This window comes from Diceros bicornis, chromosome 26 (genome assembly GCF_020826845.1).
Source record: "Diceros bicornis minor isolate mBicDic1 chromosome 26, mDicBic1.mat.cur, whole genome shotgun sequence".
NCBI lineage: Eukaryota > Metazoa > Chordata > Mammalia > Perissodactyla > Rhinocerotidae > Diceros > Diceros bicornis.
In genome coordinates, this window is record NC_080765.1 from 39,125,037 (window position 1) to 39,149,025 (window position 23,989).

The 23,989-nt window shown below is 50.5% G+C and overlaps 1 protein-coding gene across 1 annotated transcript in view; it reads left to right on the forward strand.

The window, feature by feature from the left end:
- TEKT5 (tektin 5) overlaps window positions 1-23,772 on the forward strand; it is a 44,542-nt gene extending 20,770 nt beyond the window's left edge. Inside the window, exons 6-7 of the mRNA XM_058570070.1 lie at window positions 19,167-19,321; window positions 23,399-23,772. Of these exons, the coding sequence (XP_058426053.1) occupies window positions 19,167-19,321; window positions 23,399-23,615 (372 nt within the window). The 3' untranslated portion in view covers window positions 23,616-23,772. The remainder of the gene's footprint in view (window positions 1-19,166; window positions 19,322-23,398) is intronic.
- The last annotated feature ends 217 nt before the right edge of the window (window positions 23,773-23,989 follow it).

Genomic DNA, 23,989 nt, shown 5'->3' on the forward strand with positions numbered 1-23,989 from the left:
AATTTAGAGTGCCTCCTGGGGGCCAGAGGCTGTGCCAGGCACCAGGAATGAAAAGAGGAGCTGCACCAATGGTCCCCTGGTCCCTGTCCTCCGGGGACTTACCTTCTGGTCGGGGCGCAGTGGTGGCTGTAAAATTTACACCCAGGAAGGACTTAGGGATGACAATCTGATTGGAGGGGCCAGCAGACAGGGGACCAGCCTTGAACCTGTATTTGCAAACAGGGTTATAGAAATATATATTGTACATATATTTGCGGGGGGCGTGGGTGCTGCATGCAGAGTTTAATGGAAATTACAGGGCCAGTGTAAGCCCACCCACTATACCACCCTTTGGCCTGGGGTATGAAGGAGGCAGATAAAACAGAAGTTTCTCTAAAATAATTGCAAGTGTGTAATGAGCGGTATGAGAGAAGAAGCAAGGAGATGCACAGAGATCCTCGTGGGGGCCTTACACGGGGTGGAGTAGACAGGCAGGGATGTTTACATCAAGAGCAGATCGCCAGGGAGTTAGGCAGCCAAAGGATGGTGGGCAGAGTATTCCTGAGAGAGGCCAGTGAGTGCGAGGACGTGTGTGGGATGAGGTTGGAGGAAGGGTCCTGTTGGTCCTGGTGAGGGGTTTGGATTTTATTCTGAGAACAGAGGAGGGCCTTCGAATGGTTTTCAATGTAAGGCATTGGGATCCAATCTCATCCTTGGGTGGATCTCTTTCCCTCCTGGGTGGAGAAAGGGTTGCAGCGGTAAAGAGTGGACACAGGGAGAAGGTTAGGAGGCTCTGGAAGGCGTTCAGTGAGAGTGGATAGCCACTTGTGCTAAGGGGGTGGCATCAGATGGGAGAGGGAAGGGAGGGATGTGAAATGTCTTGGGAAGGCAGAGTTGACACATGTGCCTTCCCTCCATCCTTCACTAAACATTTCCTGTTCATCCCCCAGAACAAGGTTGATGAACTTCTATAGAGGGCCGGCTCATATTTCCAGCCCTGCAGGCCATACTGTTTCTGTCACAACCACTCAATTCTGCTGATGTAGATAGCCATGGACAGTATGTACACAAATAAGTGTGGCTGTCTTCCAATAAAACTTTATTTACAAAACTAGGCAGTGGGATGGATTTGGCCCACGGGTTGTGGTTTGCCAACTACAAATGTAGTTTTGTGTAGTTTTCTATCACTCCTTCCACCCCACAGTGTATGGTTAGAAGCGTGGATTGAACATGACTGCCTGGATCCACCATCTCTATAACCTTGGACAACTTCCTTAACCTCTGTGTGCCTCAGTTTCCTTATCTGTAGAATGGGAATGATAGTATTTCCGACCTCAGGGCGGCCAGGAAGATTATCTGAGTTAACGTAGGTAAACTAGCTGAACGAGTGCCTGGTAGCCAGTAAGCATTGTGTCTGTGGCTGTGATTTTACTGTGTTAGTTGATTTACTTGTCTGCATCTCTCCAGAGCATCGCTCCTGATTCAACTATGTACCCCCACCACCTAGTGGATTGCCTGGCACGCAGTAGACACTCCTTAAATCTTTGTGCAATGCATGAAAGGAGTCTACAATGTTGAGTTTTGTACTGATGTTTTTTAAAGAATCATGCATGAATGAGTGAATGCTTTTAATTCCAAATATTTTCTTTCTTTCTTATGGGAAAAATTGTTGTATTATTGTGGTAAAATATACATAACGAAAAATTTACCATTGTCTTAGTCCCTTTGGGCTGCTATAACAAAAATACCATAGACTGGGTGGGTTATAAACAATAGAAATTTATTTCTCACGGTTCTGGAGACTGGGAAGTCCAGTTTCAAGGCACCGGCAGATTCAGTGTCTGGTGGGGACCCGCTTCTTGGTTCATAGGTGTTGTCTTCTCGCTGTGTCCTCCCGTGGCAGAAGGGGGCTCTCTGAGGTCTCTTTCGTAAGGGCACTAATCCCATTAATGAGCCTACTGATGACCTAATTGCCTCTCAAAGATCCCACCTCCTAATACTATCACAATAGGGATTAGGTTTCAACATATGAATTTGGGGAGACACAACATTCAGTCCATAGCAACCATTAAGTGTACAGTTCACCAGTGTTAAGTTCCTTCACATTGTTGTGCAACCGTCACCACCATCTATCTCCAGAACTCTCTTCATCTTCCCAAACTGAAAGAACTCCATGTCTAAACTCCATGCCCATTAAACAACAAGTCCCCATTCCCCTCTCCCCCGGCAACCACCATTCGACTTTCTGTCTCTGTGAATCGACTTCTCTAGGTACTTCCTATAGGTGGAATCTTACAGTATTTGCCCTTTTGTGACTGGCTTATTTCACTTAGCACAAGATCTTCAAGGTTCATCCATGTCATAGCATGTGTCAGAATTTCCTTCCTTTGTAAGGCTGAATAATATTCCATTGACTGTTTATACTATGTCTCCATTTATCCCTCAATGGATGCTCGGGTTGCTTCCACCTTTTAGCTCTTGTGCAAGCATTTTCATTTAATGAGGCATTTCATATGGTGAATCAAATACAGTTTACTGTCATGTTTCATGGTGTGAAGTCTGAGGCTTGGCGATGACTTGAGAAGGCTCCTTTGGTGGGTCTTGGTGGCTGGTTTCTCATCTGTGAAGCAGAGAGTAAGAAATCCTGCTTGATGGCGTTACTGTGAGGATTACTGAGTTGATATCTATGGAGCTCTTAGAATAGTACTTGGCTCATGGTAAACACTCAATAAAAGGTAACTGTAAGTATTAATATTATTATCAATGGAGAGATAAAAGGTCTTTTGGGTGGGGGTGGGGAGCAAAACCTATTCTTTTCCCAAATTTCTCCAGGGAATTATTACTAACAGTCTCATCACTGCTTATCAGAGAGTTTTTGCAACCATGGGGATTTTTAATAGTCATTATTTAATAACAAGCTGTTTTGCAAATAAGCCAGTACCCATTTGAAGTACACCAAACCTCAACACGATACAACTGACATTTGCCTCAGCAAGGACTTCTGGTTGGTGACTATATCACACGGTGTTTTTATTATCTCTAAGATAATAAAAGAAGGAGTTGATGTAATGAAGATAAATGTATAGCAACCATTTCACCTTTCAAGTGTTTGCTTCAGCTGGAGGATTTGAAACCCTCCCTTTAAAATTTTAACTGTTAATTGTTGAGCTTAGGTGATTCCCTTTGGCAAGAGGCATTTCTGGAAAATTCTAGGCACCCATCCTAACCTGTGCTGCAACGCAATTATTGCCCAAGTGGTCTTAGGAATCCACTTTGAAAGGCCAGGTCTACACTGCTCCCCATGCAGACTTTGAATCCCCCGGTAGTTTGGGGCTGCATAGACAGCCTTAGCTGTTCACCGTGATCCTGGGGTTCCATCCCCGCCACACCCCAAACTTTGTAACTTGTCCTGGTTCCTTGCACTTTGGGGCTCTGGCGTATCTCCCAGGCATATTGATCACTGCTAGGAGAGAGGCTGGTGACTTCTCTGGGCTGAAGCTGTTGATGACCACGGAGTGGGCTGCTGCCTTTGAGATCTGATCCCTCCTGAGATGTGGGGACCCCGAACTGATCCCTCCTGAGAGCCAGGGACCCTGGGGGTCTCCAGCCAAACATCAGTCTGCATCTGCATCCAATTACCCAGTTAAGTGAGCCTTTTAGGGAGGCGAATCTTCATGTGGGGGAGAAGATGCAAGGACCTGGGGGAGGAGAGTGGGGGCAGGGACACTGCTGTAGAACAGCTCTATTCTCAAGTTGTGGGAACCAGACCCTGGCGGGGAGATGCTAGTTGGTGTGTCACGTGGACTCAGCGTTAATATCACTGAATCACACACTGAGAAAGTTATTCATTCTTCATCTTTTTTTCAATCTTTATGATGATCTCAAGAGGAAAATCTTGATCGGATGCTAGAATGCCTCACCTCTTTTTTTTTTATTGAGGTCACATTGGTTTATAGCATTGTATAAATTTCAGGTGGACATCATTATATTTTGGCTTCCATATAGACTACATCGTGTTCATCACCAAAAGTCTAGTTTCCATCCATCACCATACACATGTCCCCCTTTACCCCTTCCCGCCCTCCCTCCACCCCCTTTCCCTCTGGTAACCACCAATCTGTTCTCTATATCTATGTGTTTGTTTGTTTGTTTATCTTCCACATATAAGTGAAATCATATGGTATTTGTCTTTCTTTGTGTGACTTATTTTACTTAGGATAATACCCTCAAAGTCCATCCATGCTGTTGCAGATGGCAAGATTTCATCCTTTCTTGTGGCTGAATAGTATTCCAGTGTGTGTGTGTGTGTGTGTGTGTGTGTGTGTCTATACACACCACATCTTCTTTCTCACCTCTTTAACACCAGCTGATCTCCCTTTTAAACAGAGAGCCCGGCCTCAGGCTAAGAACCCTGGGCAGGCGGCAGTATCCAGCCGGAGATAAATAACATGGTTTTACTTTCATCTGGTTTCATGCCTTTTTATGGTTGTTTCCATTTATGGCAAATGATGCTGATTATCCACTGATAATAGTGACATAAAGTTTTATTTTAAATAAATGCCTTCAAGATTTTTTTTAAAAAGTGAATTGATCTGAAGAAAAGATTGCTAATCATGTTACAAGCGGTGTGAGGGGATGTGGCAAAATTGGTGAGGATGTTAGGTGAAGACCTGACTCTGGGAAAACAGCAGTGTAGACCCGTGTGTCTCAAATTTTACTGCGTGTGCAGTAGTCCTCAGTGTTACCTGTGGGTTGCATCAAAATGCAGATTCTGACTGAGCGAGGCTGGGATTCGGCCTGAGAATCTGCATTTTGAACAGGGTAGGGGATGCCAGTGCTGCTGGTAGAGAGTAGTAGAGTGTAGGTTGTAGAGTGCGTTGGCTTTGACAAACATCTGGGTATGCAGCTGCTCCTTCCCTTCTCTCCCTCTCCCTCCTCCTCCCTCTCTTCCTTCTTTCCGGACTCAAAATATTCGGGGAAACAAATCCTTGCAAAAGGCAAACCTCAGTCACCCACTTCTAATCAGATTTTCTCTAATTGCATTTTGCTTCCGATGTTCCAGGTCAAGCCCTGTCACTCCTGCCTCAGGGATCAGGCCAGCTGAGCCCATCACACAGATTGTACCCAATTTGGGCAGACGCAAACGCCCCTCTGGGGTTACTGCCACCCCCAGCAACCCGGGCCCTTGAGTCAAAATCTCATTTTCCCATCTTGGTCATTAATGTGGCCGGAGCAATTGATGTTAGGAGCTGGGGGATCCGGATAAGCCAGAAGCACAGCATGGATTGGATTCTCAAAGAGATTAGTCGGATTTCTCTGCTTCCTCGCAAGGGCTCTCACCGCACGTGCGTAGGCTTTCTTGTGGTCAGAGGAAGCAAACGGGGAGCCAACTTTCACCCCAAGAATTTTCACCCTCCCGTCTGATCCACCTGGAGCCCTCCCATCTCAGTCAGGGGCTCTGACTTCCAGATGCTTCCAGATGCTTCCAGGTGCTCCAGCTTCCAGGTGCTCAGTCCCAAACCTTGGAGTCCTCGTCGGTGCCTCTCTCTCTCCCACCCCACATCCGCGCCGTCAGCAAATTGGTTGGTTCTCCTTTCAGAATCTCACCACTGCTCACTGTCTCCTCTGCTTCCGCCGTGGCCTGGGCCACCACCACCTCCTGCCCAGATGATGGCCGTGGTCACCTAACTGCTCTGTTTACTTTTGACGTTGCCAACTGGTTAGCTGGCAGCTAGTTAACAGGGCATTCGATTCTTGAGTGGGCTAACTAGATTTACAGAGAGAGAAAGTTCCATTGCTTGAGATTCTTCAGAAAACCTGACAGTTTCGCCGGAGAGTGTGGGCGACAGGCTCTCTCTGGGTAACACCTGCCAGAGTTCGTGGGTCACCATCTTCGCCTTGGCCAGGCCAGTCTGCACCACTGCTGTCGTGAGAACTTCCCTGCACCCCTCACCTTTGCAACCGTAGCGCCTCACAAAATGCACGGTGCACGTGAATTCTAAGTCAGTGTTGACCGAATGGTTTATATCAGAGGATAAACGCTAGTCGTCCCCGGGTTGAACTTGGCCCACATATTATTTGGCCCCTCACATTTTTCTTTTAACAGCTTTCTTTATACTTGACACATAATTATCTGCACGTATTTCAAGTGTGCAGTCTGAGAAGTCTTGACATGTATGTGTCAAGAAGCCACTACCTCCGTCAAGGAGTGAACACAGGAAAGGATTCCTTGTGCCTGTCTTCACTCTCTCCTGTCCCTCCTCCCCCATTCCCGGCATGACCGCTGACCTGCTTTCTGTCTACAGATTCGTTTGCGTTTTCTGGAATATTATATAAAGGGAGACGTATCCTGTGCACTCTTTTTTTCCCTTTGGCTTCTTGCACTCAGCATAGTTGAGATTCCTAGTTTACTCCTTCTTATCGCTGAGTGGTATGTAGTGTGTGGATATTGCATTGTATAGCTATAGCCCTAGTATATATTGTATCCATATACCACAATTTTTTTTCTTTTTTTGCTGAGGAAGATTTGCCCTGAGTAACATCTGTTGCCAATCTTCCTCTTTTTTTTTGCTTGAGGAAGATTAGCCCTGAGCTAACATCCATGCCAATCTTCCTCTATTTTGTATGTGGGTCACCACCACAGCATGGCTGATGAGTGGTGTAGGTCTGTGCCCGAGATCCGAACCTGTGAACCCGGGCCGCCGAAGTGGAGCACACTGAACTTAACCACTACGCCACAGGGCCGGCCCCCATATACCACAATTTGGTTATCCATTCACTTTTTGATGGACATTAGGGTTGGTTCCTGTTTTTGCTGTTACCAATACATTTGTATGCACTTTCATAGAGTTTTCTAATATTTTGGTAAAAAATGAAGATTTCACATAAAAATTCAGATTTCCAGAATCTCTTGCAAAATTGGTGGTTCTAGCAACTCTGTGCCCACATTCCTACAGGGGAACAGTGGGCAGGATTGCATCTCTTTGGACAGGGCTGGGACCCTCCAGGTTGCCTCAGTCCCCGCCACCCTCCATCCATCACGGCCCCCTTCACTCACTCGCGTTGCTGGCCTGGTTCCAGGAGGCGTGTGCCTTGGCGCGTTCTGCTCTGTGCATCCTCAGGGGAAGTGCAAGACGGCAGATCTGTAAAGCAGCCCTGAGACGTGGAACGGTTTAACAGAGCACAGCGGGGCTCTGAGTTTTAACTGTGAAAGCCTTGCTTTTGCTCTGAAGTTTCTTCGGGGTGTTGATTTCCCGGTGGTCACTGACACTAGGAGAACCACCCTTTCCCTGGGAGGCAGTGCCAGGGCAGGAAGGCACGGTGTCTGAGGGGGGAGGGCCCGCAGCCGGCCATCTGAGGGCCCCAGCGCTGCCGCCAGCCCCTCTGTTTGTCCGAGGCGGTCTGGAACCCATTGTGGAGTGGGAAATGCTTTTGTGCTTTGCAAGCAGCGGGATCCCGTCCAGCCCCGGTGCCCGCAGCCAAGCTACTGACGCTCTGGTTTCTAAAACCGGCCCAGCCCAGGGGAAGTGGAGCCGTGGGCAGTTGGGTGAGGAGGGGCAGGGGCCGGGCCGTAAATACCACTGCATTTCGGTGAGAAAGTTCTCTTTTCAAGTTCTCTCCATCAATCCTGATGGTGTCAAGGAGCAAGACTGGAGGTGATGCTAATTGTCCTTAACATCTCTTCCATTTGCCATCTCCCTTTCTAACAACAAGGCGTCAAGCCTCAGGCAGGATTTGAACCTTTGAAAGACAGCAGAACTTAGAATTAATTTCTTTTTTTCTATTTTCTCATTGTTATACCCTCTATTAATAGTGAGGGACACTAGTTTTCCACTTGTGGCAATAATCTAAAGATTCCATTTCAAATACATTTGTCAAAGGCTGAAAGGGAGTTGATTTGAACAAAAATATTAAATAATTGTATAGATGATATGTAGGTATGGCAAGTTAACTCTCAGGGCCACATGTGGTAGGTCTCTCTGCCGGATACTCATCTTAGCTAAGAGCAATCAAAGGCTCTCAGTGTCACTGGGCTCGGGTCTCATCATTGTGCCTGGGCAGTGTGTGCCTGGGGACATCCAGCATGAGGGGTCCACGAGAGCTCAGATATGGGTGGTTCTGAGGGCTGTGCCAAATGGCAGGGTGGCGGGGGTTGGGGTGGGGCTGTGTCACCAGTTATCTGTCCACAGTGACACTGTGCCAAATGGGAGAGGAGCTGCTGGATCAGGAAAACAGAGCCAAGGTTCAGAGCTGGGAAGGTAGCCAACAAATGCAGAAAGTTGGAGGGACCAGACGAGGCGGGGAGAGAATGATCAAGGGTCAGCGTGGTGGGGTGGGGGCGGGGGGACAGTACAAATGAGGCTGTTTTGAGCTCATTTAGTGAACACCACTGATGCTCAAGGAAGCTATTACTTCCCTCCTACTGCACTCTTCTGTTGGTGTCAGCCAATCATATGCTTTGACTGGAAGCCAATCACTGGGATTGGTTACTGCTGAGATGAGAATATAAGAAGCAGTGTGGCAGAGGCACAGGGTTGCCTTGGCAACTCCTGGGTACAGGTATGTCCCAGCAGTCTCCTAATTTCTTCCAAGTTGTGACTTGTCCACCTCTGAGTCCTCAGCTACTCACCTGCTTGGGACCTGCTGCCCAACCTCACCTACGCTCCCGGCTTTCACATCTGCTGGCATCCTGGTCCAGAGTCCCTTTCCATCTCGACATTCTTCATCTCCCGCATGTGAGCCCCACAGTGCAGGGCAGGCGGCTGGGTTCAATTCTGGCTCTAGCACTTCCTGGCTGCATGAGTAAGGTCAGGTTGCCCCACCTCTCCGTGCCTCAGTTTCCTCCCTGTCAAATGGGAGCAATCATGGTTGGCAAATATTTTTTGTGAGAATAAGAGTATCGGTGCCGCTCACCTCGTAAGTGCTCAGTGACTATTAGCTATAAAAATGGTAAAAAGCCATGGTCTGATTTATGACCTGCTGAAGGGGAGGGGCAAGCAAAGTGTCTGAAAGAACGTGGCATCTGGAATCAAACGTCCAGGGTTGAATTTTGGTATGGCTAAAGATCTTGGGAAGTAACCCACTCCTCTGAATCTCAGTTTCCTAATCTGTAAGAAAGGAATAATCCTGCCAGCTGTGAGGATCAAGTGAGAAGGTACAGCTGTGCAGTCCTCAACCTTGCCTACACATTGGAATCACCCAGGTGCCTGGGTCCCCACTCTAGGGATTCTGATTTCGTTGGTTGGGCTGTGGCCTGGGCATCCAGCCTTTTAAACTCTCCCCAGCCAAGACTGAGAACCAAAGGTTCAGAGTTCAGACCAGTGGTTCTCAAGGTGTGGTCCTTGGACCAGCAGCATCAGCATCACCTGGGAACTTGTTAGAAATGCACATTCTCAGGCTGCATCCCAGACCTAATGAATCAGAAACGCTGGGGCCCAGCCATCTGGGTTCTAACAAGTCCTCCAGGTATGTCTCCCAGGTGCAGGCATGCAACAGGTGTTCCCTAATTCCCTCCCTCCCTCCTTGAATCAGATATTTACTTTGCGCGCCCCATGTACTTGACTCTGAGTTCGGTGCTGGGGATACAGCATGACTGGGACAAGATCCCTGCCCTCAGGGGGCTTATGTTCTAGTAGGGAGATTGATTGAAAAAAGAAGTAAACACACCATTAATTAAAAATTGTGATAGATGTTAAGAAGGAGATGCTCAAACTGAGACAGTGGATTACCCTGAATTTTCACAGAATCATGCAAGTGTCCGCTCTAGCAGGGAGCCCCCAGCCGTTTCCAAACCCCTCCAGGACTTTCAGGACCCCTGACCCCAGACGGCCTCGCAGCAGCTGACATTTGTATTGGTCTGGCATTGTCTGAGGCAGGTGGCCACCTCCGGACAGAAGCAGCTGTGAGCAGGGCTTACGCAACATCTGTCTCCCGGAGGAGGAGGAGCTCTCGCCCTGGGTGAATACTCCCCAGTGGATTTGCCAATGTCTGGAGACATTTTGGTTGTCACAACTTGGAAGAGGGGTGCTGCTAACAGATAGTGGGTGGAAGCCAGGGGTGCATTCTACAAGGCACAGGACAGCCCCCACAACAGAGAAATATCTGTCCCCAAGTGTCAAGAGTGCCAAGTTTGACTGGCTCTTCCGGGTCCTGAATTTCCGGCGAGGTCCTCTGGAGCTTTCCTCGCTCTCGTGGCTCCTGGGCTTGGCTGCACTTGGAAATCTTCCACCACTTGACCAAAAGAAGGATTCCAAGCTGCCCTCTCTCTTCCTGAGCTGAGAAAGCTGCACGGAGCCAGGCGTCTCCTTGGAAACCCCTTGGCTTCGTGCAATTGGGAAAACAATAAATTTGCAAAGGTTGCACAAAGCACCCAGAAGCCGAAAGCCGGTTGGAACTGCTAAATCCGTGTTTTCGCTCCACATCAAAAGTAATTTCCTGGCCTTAGAGTCTTTCTCTGCTGTCGCAAGACGAGACGCAGGCAGATGGTTTTACACGGCAGACAACGCTGCCAAACACATTCCCCCTTTCAAAGCCTTCAGGTGGATTTCTGTTCCAGCCAGGAATATCCGTGCACTTTTCCGCTGAGCCGAGGTCGGTTTTATCCGAGGCAGATCTGGCAATTGACTTTCACACCCCATACAAGGCCAGAGACCATTTCCAGGGCAGACCTCACACTTTCCTCATTCTGGGGGCTGGGGCAGGAGGGGATGGGTGGGGTTTGCCCTCAGCTGGTCCCATACAAGGGCTGAGGGTGGTGATCATGGTCTAGTATGCCATCCTGCTGCAAGGTGAAGGAGAAAGAAGAAAAAACTCCCCATAACCACAAAAGATGTATTAACCTTACTGTGTGCAGCCAGAGTTCTGAGTGCTGTTCTTATGTTAACTCATCCTCCCCTCCTACAACCCTATGAAAAGGGATCATTATTAGCCCCATTTTACAGATGAGGAAACTGAGGACAAGTGATTTGCCTAAAGTGACCCCCACCCCCACTGGCAGCTAGTAAATGTTGGAGCCAGGATTTGAATCTAGGTATCTGGCTCCAGAGTTCATGGTTTAAGTTAATGCAAACATCTCTGCCACTCCTCCAGCACAGCCTAATAACAGCAACGGTAATAACAGGTAACATCTACATCAGTGGCTCTCAAATGGGGCAGTTTTGCACCCCAAGGGACATTTGACAATGCCTGGAGATGTTTTTGGTTGTTACAACTTGGCAGAGGGGTGCTACTGGCATATAGTGGGTGGAGGCCAGGGATGCTGCTAAACATCCTACAGTGCACAGGACGGTCCCACAACAGAGAATAACCCAGCCCCAAATGTCGATAGTGCCGAGGCTGGGAAGCCCTGGTCTCCTGGCATTAAGGTTTGATTTTAAAAAAGAAAGGATAAAAGTAGTAAATAGGTAGATAGATGGGGCATGGATAGATGGATACATACATGGATGGATGGATGGATAGATGGATGGATGGATGGATGGATGGATGGATGGATGGATGGATAGATGGATGGATGGATGGATGGATGGATGGTTAGAAAGTACTGAGGTTGAGAAACCCAGATCTATAGGGTGCTTGCTATGTGCCAGTCACAGTGCTAAACATGGGATACCTAACTCAATCCTCGCAGGTACCCTTTGAGGTAGATACTATTATTACCTCCATTGTACTGTTGGGGAAAACTGAGGCTATGAGAGGTTTGGCGATTTGCCAAGGCCACATGCTTGACAGTGCGATGCTGGCATTTAGATGCAGGCTGGTGGCTCCCAAGCCTCTCTTCTAGAATGCTCCACCTGATTTTAGGGGCTGGGCAGGCTGAAATCTGTGGAATCTTGCCTTTCCTCGCTGGGCACACTCCATCGGTTACCCACGCTCCCCGTTTGGCTCTGTATACTCCTGGGGCCTCGTTCCTTCTGCGTCTCCCCCCGACCTTGGCGTGGTCCTCCTGCCTCTCAGTTCCTCACCGGCCTCCTGCTGTCCGCCTCTGTCCACCCTGCAAATGGCGGCCAGAGAGATCTGCCTCAGACTACAAATCCCACCATGTCCTTCCCCAGCCTTAAAACTGTAATGTGCATATGAACCACCTGAGGGTTTTGTTACTGTGCAGATTCTGTTAGTGGCTCTGGCGTGGGGCCTGAGATTCTGCATTTCTAATAAGCGCTCAAGTCGAGCGATGCTCATCTGTGGACCACACTTTGAGTAGTGAGGCACTAGAGAAATGATTCTCTTCTCTGAATGCTAGAAACCTCGGAGGAGCAGCAGCCTTGCATGAGGTGGGCTGCTTAGATGGATCAGGACTTCCTCCACGCTGGGCTACAGCAGGCGTCTCAAACAACTGGTCCCAGGGCCAAAGCTGCCCCCCTCACCTGTTTTTGTAAATAAAGTTTTATTGGAACACAGCCACCCCCATATGTATATATTGGGTGTGGCTGCTTTTGCACTACAATGGCCAGGTTGAGTAGTTGTGACAGAGACTGCGTGGCCCATAAATCCTGAAATATCTATCACCCAGACCTTTACAGAAAAATTTGTCCACTGTCTAGAGCATCTTCAAGATGCTCCGGAAGGCTGTGCATTGGGGCTTCCAGCCATGTGAAGGGTGTTGAGTTGAAGACTTAAAAACAAAATCAAACACACATACACACACACAGACACTTCCCCAGAGCCATACCTGTAGCTAACAGGTCTCAGGCTGGGTCTCGGAGGAAGTGGCTCCCGGCACGTGTGGGAGATGGATGATGGGTTGGGGCTTGTATAGAGCATGTTATCTGGTCCAGGAGCACTGGCAGCACCCTAGCCAGCAAGGAAGCACAGACCTCGAGTCCCTATTTGCTGGATAATGGAATGTCGGGCCCCTGCAGCCCAGAGGTCTGAGGGGGTCTGAGCTCGACAGCTGCTTTGTGTTAGGACCTGGGTGGGAACCCGGATCTCCTGACTTCCCGCCCAGGACTCCCACCTCCAAGGCACCCTGCGTGGAGGGGGTGGTTAGCAAAAAGAGCTCTGGTCCCCCAGTAGGGGAGGTGGCCCCCATCTGCCTCCGGCTGGCCTGGCTCGCTCTCCAGCCTCCCCTCATTCCAGAGGCTGAGGAAGAGGGCGTCGTCCTCCATTGCAGGTGACCCCTGCCTTGACCCCTTACTCCCAAATAAGTGGGTTGATGAGGGTTAAGCCTGAGCCCTGGACTGGGGGTCTGAGGGAATTGAGGCTGCCTGCAATGTGAAGGCTCACTGTCAAGTGAATCTGAGTTTCCTATTGTCTTACATTAAAAAGAAAAAAAAAAGACGAATGCTCCCAAAGGAAAAATCTCATCCCAGACTGAACATTGCCGGATGGGGGCTGGGGGTGGGTGGGGATGCAGGGCAGTCCCATGGCATATGCCAGGCACCAGACTAAGCCCTTTACACTCCTTATCTCATTTAATCCTCACAGCAACCCTGTGGGTGAGTTGTTATTATTGTGCCAGTTTTACAAACAAGAAAACCAGTGCCCCGCACAGTGTCTGGATTGGTAGAAGGGGCTCCTGAGTGAAGGGGCTCGATAGATGCTAGTACGTGATTGCATGAGGCACAGAGAGGTTAAGTGACCCGTTCAAGGTCACACGGCGGGGAGGAGCAGGAGCTGGGATTTGAACCTAGATCTGTGTGACTGCAGAGGGGCTCAGTGAGCTGAAGTGACCCGCCCCTCCCCGCCCCCCTTGCACTGCACATGAGAAGCTTGGGACTCCTCCTCCCCTGGTATAGAAGCCTTGACTGGCAGGCAGCCTGCTGCTTGCTGAGCACTGAGCGAGAGAGAGGCTGGGGAGCCAAGCTGGAGCCATTCTCTCCCACCACCCCTTCCAGTGAGTTCCAGCTCCCGGCGAGACTCCTCCCATGGGGTGACCCCCTGGGCCAATCCCCAGCGACCCCGCCCAGCCACAGGTGAGCCAGGCTGCACCCCAAGGAGCCTCTTTCTCCCCACTTCTTCGGCTTTATGGGAGCAGAAAGGTTAACATCGCTGGGGACCTAGGGGGTGGGGGCGTTCCTGGGGCTCAGGGCTCCCCTTCGGAGCTTAGGGCTCAGGGACTGGTGGAGGGGGGAGAGAGAAAGAGAGAAAGGGGAGACGGGGCATGATGACTTTCTTGTGACACTTTCCAGGGTGTGTTTGTGGGAGAAACACACACACGCACAGACTCACACACATACACACTTGCTTTGGGAAGAGCCGGAGGCAGCACCATTGCTCTGTGTGTGACTGCAAAGGAGAAATTGTGTATGCGTCTCACCAGCTGTGTGCTGGGGAGGACGGAAGGGGTTTACACACTCGCTGAGGTTTCCAAGAGCTCCTTCTCCCAGGCCCAGTGCTAATCCCTCACCTCCTCTCTGTGGAATGGGAATGATTGTGATCCTTATTTTACTGGAAAGGCTCAGAGAGCTTAGGACACTTGCCTAAGGTCTACCAGCTTAGACATGCTGGGGCTGGGATTTGGGTGGACCCAAGCAGTCTGATGCCAATGTCTGTACTCTTGTCTTAACCAGACGCCCCACGGTGTGCATTCCTCCTTCCAGGGAGCCAGTGTTCATTGAGCACCTGCAAATTGGTAGATTAAAAATGATGTTCCCTAGGCGCCAGCCCCGTGGCCTAGTAGTTAAGTTTGGCATGTTCCTCTTCAGCGGCCCAGGGTTCATGGGTTCATATCCCGGGTGCAGACCTACACCACTCATCAGCCATGCTGTGGTGGCGACTCATATATAAAGTAGAGGAAGACTGGCACAGATGTTAGCTCAGGGCTAATCTTTGTCAGCTGGAAAAAAAAAAAAAAAGAAAAAAAATGATGTTCCCTAGTGGTCCTGGGTAAAGATCTCCTCCAGCATATACCCAGCAGTGGACTTGCTGGGATACGTGGGTCACCCTCTTAGACTCGGGGCTCTTCTCCCAGGGGACGTCATGGAATTTGGGGTCCTGGGACCAAGCTGACCTAGAGCTCAAAGCTCAGATGCCAAGGCCAAAACTCAGGGTGGGCTAGGCTGGCACGTGTAGATTGCAGTGGCACCGAGCAAATCCTTAGTTTCCTCCTTAGCCTGAAGTTCAAGGCTGCTCTGTATCCAGCTCCTGCCCCTGGTCAGCCCACGGGGTCTCTGCCTCCCCACCCTGGGGAGTCACATTCCTCAAACTTGTGGAGGCTGAGTCACTGCACCCAGGGCTTCTGGAGGTGCACAGGCTGGGAGGATTAGGGTGGGTGGCAGGGGCTGTTCCCAAGACGGAGTGTGTGTGTATGTGTGTGTGGGGGGTTTTCTCCCTTCCCATGAAGATGACCCCGGCTGTAAGTGACAGAGGCTAGATGAGAGGTTACGGGGAACATTTCTGGCAGAGAACACACCCTCCTGGGCAGATTTGCCTTGGGTGTGAGTCATTGATCGGTTCTCGAGCGGCCACTTCTGGGAAACCCCTACTGTTCTGGAAAATCTACGGGCGGGCCTGCTCAAGAAGTGCCAGCAGGGACGGGGGTGGTGGCATGGAGACACAAGCAGCAGTTGGTTCCAGCTGCCCTGACACCAGCAGACACCAGCCCTGGAAGGAGCTGGGAAGCAAGGAACTTCACAGTGGCCGTGGATCCTCTTAGCATCCTCATTCCGGTTGTCACTGCCCGCTTAGCTCCCCAGCTCCCTCTCGATTCTCCCACCTGCTGTATCTGTGCACCTGGGAGACACGCGGTGTGATATGGGGCCTCCCAAATTCAGTCAGTCCTGGACACCTTCCCGATTTTGCCATATCCATGTGCCACCTGGGCTGTTATTTACTGTATATTTCTGTTTAAATGGAATCACTGAAAAATGCTTAAAATACAGTCATTTAAAATGTATTTATATCACTTCTATAAATGGAAAACAAGCAGCACTTGCAAAGATGGAGGCTGGGAAGATACACTAACGAAAGCAGAGCAGACTTGATAAAACGTAGCCGGAGCCTGTTGCCTGCAGAAGCCTCTTGATTCGGCAGCTGCTCTCTGTTGATCAAGGGAGGGGAGCAGGTGTGGGGAGGCCGTGCTCAAGGCAGGCTGGCAGCACGCTGGGGCTCACTCCTGGACGTGGTCAGCAGGCTGGGAAAAGAGTTGATAAGTGTCAGTTCTCCAGGAACTCCCGTTCGTTGTGTTGCGGTGTCCCTGTCCCTCCACTGTGCTCTCGCAGGAGTTCCTGGAGGCCTGAAACAAACGTGTTGGGTGCCTCTTTTGTGGCCGCGTCCCTCACAGTGTCCTGCACACCAAAGGCATCCAATACGTGTTTTTAACAGAGAGGAGGGGGAAGGAACTGGAACTTCCGTGATGCTGTAGAAAGCAATGGCGACATTATAGTGAGCGCTTGTTGGTGCCTAACAATTGTTTGTTGCATAAAGGAGCAAATGAGTGAGTGAATGATCCGCTAGAATGTAAACTCCACAAAGACAGGTTTTCTCTCTGTTCTGTTCACTGCTATATCCACTGCCCAGAACAGTGCTTGGCACTTAATAGCTGCTCAGTGAACTTTGTTAAGTCAACAAGTGAATCAGTGAGTCCGTGAATTAATGAGTGAATGAAGAAATGATTGAGCACATGAACGAGTGTTGGCCCTGGACTCAAGAGACAGGCCCTTTGTAAACTTTCAGGCTCCCACTGAGGCTGGCCGAGCCCTGAGCTGGGGACCAGGGGGTGGAGCGAGCACACAAAAGAAGCCAGGATAAGTGCAGCCTCGGTTCCCGAGGGAGAGAGGAGCATCCTGGGAGCTGCCTTCATGGGCTGGGGCAGGGCAGGCGGGCACCAGCAGCAGCTGAACCCTCGGTAACGTCCCCCTCATGCCACCCCAGCAACAGGCTCCCCCTGAGTAGGAACATCTAGATGGTAGAGTGAGGGGCTATCTTCCCCGCTGGGCAGTGTGGTGCCAAGAAGCATCGTTCATCTATAGAAGGCTCGGTTTTCTTCTGTACTAGCCTGGGCTGGGGCTTTCTGAGCTTTGCATATCTGGGGCAGGTTTCTCAGGAAAATCCTCAGGACTTCTAATAGGTGCTCCCCCACGGAGTGTTTACATGCCAGCACAGAACATTCTGATGGGATAATGTTTAACCAGCGTGTGGTTGCCGTCACTCTGATTCTGGGTGGCTCTCTGAGGACCAGGCGAGGGCGCCGGCCTTCCTCCTCGGTGGGCTTTGAAGGAGCAGAGCAGCCCTCTGCCCGCTGGTTACTCTGCCAGTCATCTCAACCCTGGTAGGAAAGGGGTGTCCTTTTATCCTCTTGAAGTAGCAAAATGCTCTCTTTCTAGGCTTTTTTCTTAAGCTCGTAGAGAAGCCAGGACTTTAATTCTTTGGCAAAAATTGTCTTGTAAGCAATTTTTTGGTGCCCATAGAATATGGGCCCAACCCAGCTAAAATAGTCTTCCCAGTACCTGTTATGATTTGTTAATATTTCATAGCTCACAAAAAAGGGAAACACAGCATGATTGTGAAGTCCTTGAAGGCGGGGACTGGGTCCTGCACTTGTGATCCCCACCCCATTCAGGAGCAAGGGTGTGTTCACGTGCAAACAAGTTTTCCCAATATTGAAATCTGAGATGGAGGGACTGTATAAATCTTAGGGCACGTTGTTCCCAAACTTTAGTGTACATGAGGACCATTGGGGAGCTGGCTAAAAATCAAGACTTCCAGATCCCACTGTGATTCATTCATTCATTCATTCACTCACTCATTCATTCATTCATTCAACGAATGTTTATTGAGCTCCTACAACGAGTTGAGTTCCCAGATTTAGCAAATAAAAATACAGGATGTCCAGTTAGACTTGAGTTTCAGATCAACAACTGATCATGTTTTAGTCTAAGTATGTCTCATGCAATGGTTGAGACATATACTAAAAAATGCTTTCTTGTCAATTGGAAATTCACATTTAACGGGGCGTCCTGTATTTCATCTGGCAGCCCTCAATCTGCACCGAGCACTGTTCCTGGCGATGGAGCTACATTGTGGATGAAACAAGCCCCTGACTTCTAGGAGCTTACATGCTAGCGAGGGAGACAGCAAACAGTTGCTGCAGGAAGGATGTAGGAGGGCATCGTGGCAGGGTACCGCTTCACGCTTGTCAGGAACAGAGCACACATCACCTCGCCATTGGGCCCTGCCAAGTCTGGGAGGGGTGTTAGCACAGCCCCCCGACAAAGAGCCTTCTTGTAGGAGAGGTCACCGTGATAGCTAGAACTGCTCACACATCGAGGGCTATCAGGGGGTGGAGGGAGCAGAAGGGACGTTTCCTCCACAGTGAGGTGACGGTGTGGTCATGGTTGGCTAAGTGCAAGATCAGGTTCCTCCTGGAGATGGACTCCACTGGCATGCCAGTTCTTTATCCATCCTCTTGTTCCTTTATTTTTTATTATGGAAAATTTCAAACACACGGACGTAGAGAGAATCCTATAAGAGACTCCCCTCCTCCCTGTTCCCAACAAGAATATCGACATTTTGCCAATCTTTTCTTGTGGTTGACCTTTTTCTGGTTTTTGCTTTATCTTCTATTGAGGTACAACAGTCTCACAGTAAAGGGCGCAGCTTGATGAATTTTGATGCTGATTTTTGGCCTGTGTTTACACCTATGAAACCTCTACCTGGATCAAGATATAGAACATTCCCAGTCCCCAGCAGGCTCCCTCCTGGCCCTCCCTGGGCTTTCATCAATTGCAGGGCACAATGGTGGCATTCTATTGGGGAAAATATATCCACAGATAAATAGAAAATTTTGACTCTCCCTCTCTCCCTTTCCTGTCTCCTTCCTTCCTTTCTTTCTTCCTAGTTTATTTACTGACCTAGTTATTAGGAAGGTAAACTCTGTATTGTAAAAAGATACAGAACCACCTAGATTAATTCAGATTAAAGTGGATTTAGAGATTAACTCTTCTTTTGGATTATCTCTGTTCATTTTAAAGGCCTTCCTTCCCTGGCCTCCCCCCGCACTGAGCACTAATTGGCTGACTCCGGTGGGTCAGCCAATCTCCAATTGGAGATTGGAAAAAAACCACCCATGGCGCCTGCTCCCCCGCAGCACTCAGTGTCCCAAAGCTGCTTTCCCAAGGCTGTCTTGGGAAGAGCGAGGTCCCTGTGCCCACAGGTGTTCCAGGTTGGGGAAGGAGTCATTTAGGCACCTGACGGGAAGCTGAACTAGCTGACCTGCGCTCCCTCCATGACACCTTGCGTGTTCCCTGCAGACGCTGCAGGAGATCTTCCAGGCAGAGAACACCATCATGCTGCTGGAAAGGTCCATCATGGCCAAGGAGTGCCCACTGAAGGTGGCGCAGACGAGGCTGCAGTGCCGGACCTGGCGCCCCAACGTGGAGCTGTGCAGGGACATCCCGCAGTTCAAGTGAGTGGTGGGGGCCGGGAGGGAGGGGTGGGTCTGGGGAGCCCCCAGGAAACCTGAGCAACAGACACCCACCCTGCAGAACATCTAGTCCCACACCCAACAGGGCACTGGGCGGGGGTGTGGAGTTCTGGGGGTGCCCTTGATAGCCTCCCCATCATGGAGGCCCGCCCCTCTGCACTGCAGCCTTCTCACTTGCCTAACGAGGGATGGTTTTGTAGCTTTGTTGTGCTCCCGGACCCTCTAGTTTTCTCCTAAAAGCCAACGAGAGGCAGCCTCCCAGGCCAGAGATGTGGCCTGGGCCCTTGGCTGCTTTACCCCCTCTCTCTCCAGGCGCCAGTGAAAGAGGAGCCCAGCTCACACCTCACTCATTCTCCATTGCCCACTTTGTAAAGTTCTCACCTGTGAGCCCTTGGAGTAGCTTAACCCGCCCGACCCACTTAGCTAAGGAAGGGCTGCTTCTGTTGACAAAGGGCCTCCTCACAGGAGAGGGGGCGGAAAGCTCACACAGGCCCAGAGACAGGGTTCGTGAGCGTGAGGTAGAGGTTTGGAGTGGGATGATGGTCAGGCATAGAAGGAACAGGTCCTCATACACGGGGGATTATTTTCCCGTGAATGTGCTGTGTGACTCGGGGCAGGCCACTTGGCTGCTCTCTTCCCTCCATGCTAGGGGCACTGTATTAGGTCTCTATTTCTGCGTAACAAATTCCCCACAACTCAATGGCTTATCTTCCTTCTGAGCCAAGAAGTGGAGAGATGTGGAGAAGAGAGCTGGAGAAGTAAAGAGAGGGGGAAAATATGCTGAGAGAAATGCCGGGTGGGTCCACTAAGGATGTTTACACGGCCTCGGGCGCTGCCTGAGGTCATCACCTAGGGAAGGCTGGTGTGTGTGTTGGGGGAGTGAGCAGGCAAAGTGACCCCAGGCTCTGAACTTGGAGGCCTGGCCGCCTGCTCCTCAGCCTGCTGCGGGCCTGCGAGGTCTTCATCCCTGGAAGTGGGCCCGGCGTGGCTGGGGTCCCGGCCCAGCTGCGCTGGGAGGGGTCCAGGTCCTGGGCGAGGGGCTGGGGAAGGCTCTCCTGATCCCTCCTCCACTCGCCCCTGCTTCGTAGCCCCTCAGGTTGGGCTCCAGCACCCCCGGGGGCGGCGGGCAGAGGGCTCTGATGACCCCTTTGTCCACTCCAGGGGGCTCACACAGAACAGGGCTTGTGGGGGAGCGGGCAGATGTCGTCCTGGAAGACCCAACGCTCTGGGACAAGCTCCCTGCCTCCTTGCCCACCAGCTGTGCCACCGAGAGGGGTAGACAGGGAGCATGGATGGGGCATGCTTGGCTCGGGAGCCCTGGGCAGGGTGTGTGCGTGTCTGTGTCTGTGTGTGGTGTGTATATGTGTGTATGTGTGCATGCTGTGTGTATGTGTGTGTGCACGACTGTGTTGGGAACTGAGCAGATAGCAGGACTCGAGCTGTCTGCCTCTCCCGCAGCTGAATTGCCCCCTCTGGGCCTTCTTTTTCCCCTCCTTTCTACAGGTGGCCCCTCTTCTCCTGACCCCCTCTAATCGCTCAGGTCCCATCCATGCCCACTTCCCTAGAATGAACACCCATTTAAATTTGAATTTAAATTAATGAAAACGAAATCAAATATAAAATTCAGTTCCTTATTTGCGCAAACTGCATTTCAAGTGGTCAGTAGCCTCGTGTGGCTAGGGCTGCCGTGTTGGACAGCACAGAACAGGACATTTCCACGGCTGCAGAAAGTTCTGTTGGACTGCGCTCGTCTAGAGGTCTCCAAGGAGGGAAGGGGTTCCAAGCTGCTTCTGTCACCTCTCCCTAGCCCAGGCTTGATGTGGGGAAGTTCACCCTCATATCTAACTCGAGTCCTTCCAGCAGCATGTTCTCTAGTCCTGAGCACAGTTCACTGTCCCTTCTCCCCAGAGGTGGGACCCACAGCACAGCCCCACAACCAAGCCACCCTCATTTGTGTGTTCATTTCCTAGGGCTCCTGGAACTTATTACCACAAACGGGGTGGCTTAAAACAACAGAAATTTAGTCTCTCACACTTTAGGAGACCAGATGTCTGAAACTGAGGTGTCAGCAGGGCTGGCTCCTCCTGGAGGCTCTGAGAGAGAATCTGGACACACCGCTCTCCTGGCTGCTGGGGGTCACAGGCAATCCCTGGCCTGCCTTGGCTTGTAGCTGCCTCACTGCACCTGCTTCCATCTCCCTGTGGTGGTCTTCCCTGGGGGTCCCTCTGGATCTCAAATCTCCTTCTCCTTTCTGTTACAAGGAGACCAATTCACTGGATTTATGGCCCATCCTAAATCCAGGACGATTTCATCTCAAGATCCTTAACTACATCTGCAAAGATGCTGTTTCCAAAGAGCATCACATTCACAGGCACCGCGGGTTCAGACTTGGACATAACTACTGGGGGACACTCTTCAACCCACTCAATCTGGATATCAAAATAACCTCCTAACCTCTCTCCACTCTTGCTCCCTTCCAGTCTAATCTTTACACAGGTTATCCCCAAATCTGAATCAGCACGTCATCCCCCCCCATTTCAATCCCCTGCCCCAATGGCTTCCCACTGCACTGGGAACAAAATCTGAGCCCCTCGATTTTGCCCATGCTCTTCTCTCTAGACCTGCGCTGTCCGGTTCAGTAGCCGCTGGCTGCATGTGGCCCTTCCATTTACATTTAAATGATTTAAAATGAAATGCAGTTAGAAATTCAGGTCCTCAGTTGATCTCGCCACAGGGCCGGTGCTCATGAACCCGTGTGGCCCGTGGCACCGTATCGGGCAGCGCAGATATAGGACATCGCCAGTATTACAGAGTCCTCTGGGGCAGCGCTGTTGTAGGACACGTCTCTCTTGGTCTTCACATGGCCAGCTCGTTCTCATCATTTTTCTCAGCTCGAAAATTCCCTCCTCAGAAGGATCTTTCCTGGTGGCTTTGGAAGTTTCCACAGAAGCAGAGCTTCAGGAGAAGGGGAGTGGGGAGCGGGACAGGGGAGCCCAGCTTCAGCCTGATCCCACGGGGGGCTCTGGAGCACCAATCGCACCACGCACGGAGCTGTTCCCACCTTGAGGCGGGGGACGCCCTTTTGCACCCCATGTCGGTGAGCTATGGGCTTCTCTGGAGAAGGATGGACCTATGAGCCATCAGCAGCCAACACTCACAGCAGCTGGGACACAGGTGCCGCAGCCAGTAAGGGGGTCCTGAGCAGGGCACCAAGACCAGACACCACACGTGACCATCTTATCTACATGAGGCTGGCCCTGTTATCTAGGATTTTTAAAAAATTGTAATAAAACACATATAAAATGTACCATTAGTGACATTTAGTATATTCACAGTGTTGTGCACCCACCGCCAGAACATTTCCATTCATTTCACCCAAAAAGATATCCTTTATTAGCAGTCACTCCCTATCCCCTCCCTCCAGCCCCTGGCACCCACTAATCTGCTTTCTGTCTCCATGGATTTGCCTGTTCTGGACATTTCATATAAATGGAATCCTACCATATATAACCTTTGTGTCTGGTTTCTTTCACTCAGCATCATGTCTTCAAGGCTCATCCATATTATAGCAGGTATCAGGGCTTCACTGCTTTTTATTTTGGCTGAATAATATCCCATTGTGTGGACAGACCACTTTCTATTTATCCATTTATTCATTGAGGGACGTTTGGGTTGTTTCCACCTTTTGACCCTTGTGATCAGTGCTGCACAAGTATTTGTACAAGTATTGTCTGAGTATCTGTTTTCAGGTCTTGTGGGTTTATACCAAGGAGCAGAATTGCTGGGTCATATAGTAAGTCTATCTTTAACTTGCTGAGGAGCCACCAGATTGTTTCCCTAAACATCCTGTCTGTTTCTCCCTTTGTGCTTATCACCCTCGGTAGCTCTGTTGTGTATCTACTTACCTGCCCGTTCTGCCCTTGTCTTCCTTGATGGCAAAGCCTTGCCCGTCTGGCTCACCGCCATCTCCCAGCACCTGGCGCGGTGCCTGGCACATAGTAGGTGCATCTGTGTGGAACGGCTGAATGAACTGTGGCTTCTCCTCTGCTCTCGCCCCAGGCTCGTGAACGAAGTGTTCACCATCGACGACACCCTGCAGACCCTCAAGCTGAGGCTGCGGGAGACCCAGGACACGCTGCAGCTGCTGGTGATGACCAAGTGCCGGCTGGAGCATGAGCTGGCCATCAAGGCCAACACCCTCTGCATCGACAAGGAGAAGTGCATGGGCATGCGCAAGACCTTCCCCTGCACCCCGCGCCTGGCGGGCTACACCTGAGCCGTCGCCACCGGCCCCTGGCGCGCTGCTCCACGCTGGGTCCTTATGCAGCATAAAATTTGAAAAGGCAGAGAAACAAAATAAAAGAAAGTGTCATTTTCTCCCTTTTCTCCTATCATGAAAAAAAACATATGTATATATAAAAAGCCAAAATAAATGTGCCAAAACAGAAGATCCTGGAGGTCATTCCTTGCTGCAGAACCAGCATCGTGGCAGGTCCCAGGAGGAGACAGACTGTGATCCCTCGGGGATGGAGGGATGTCAGCATCCCCAGGAGGAAGAGGCCGCATTTGTATTTCACTGTTTGTCCATTTAGGAGCACAGGATAGACCATGGTGTCCAAAGATTGGACACTGGAGCTGAGAGTCCTGAGA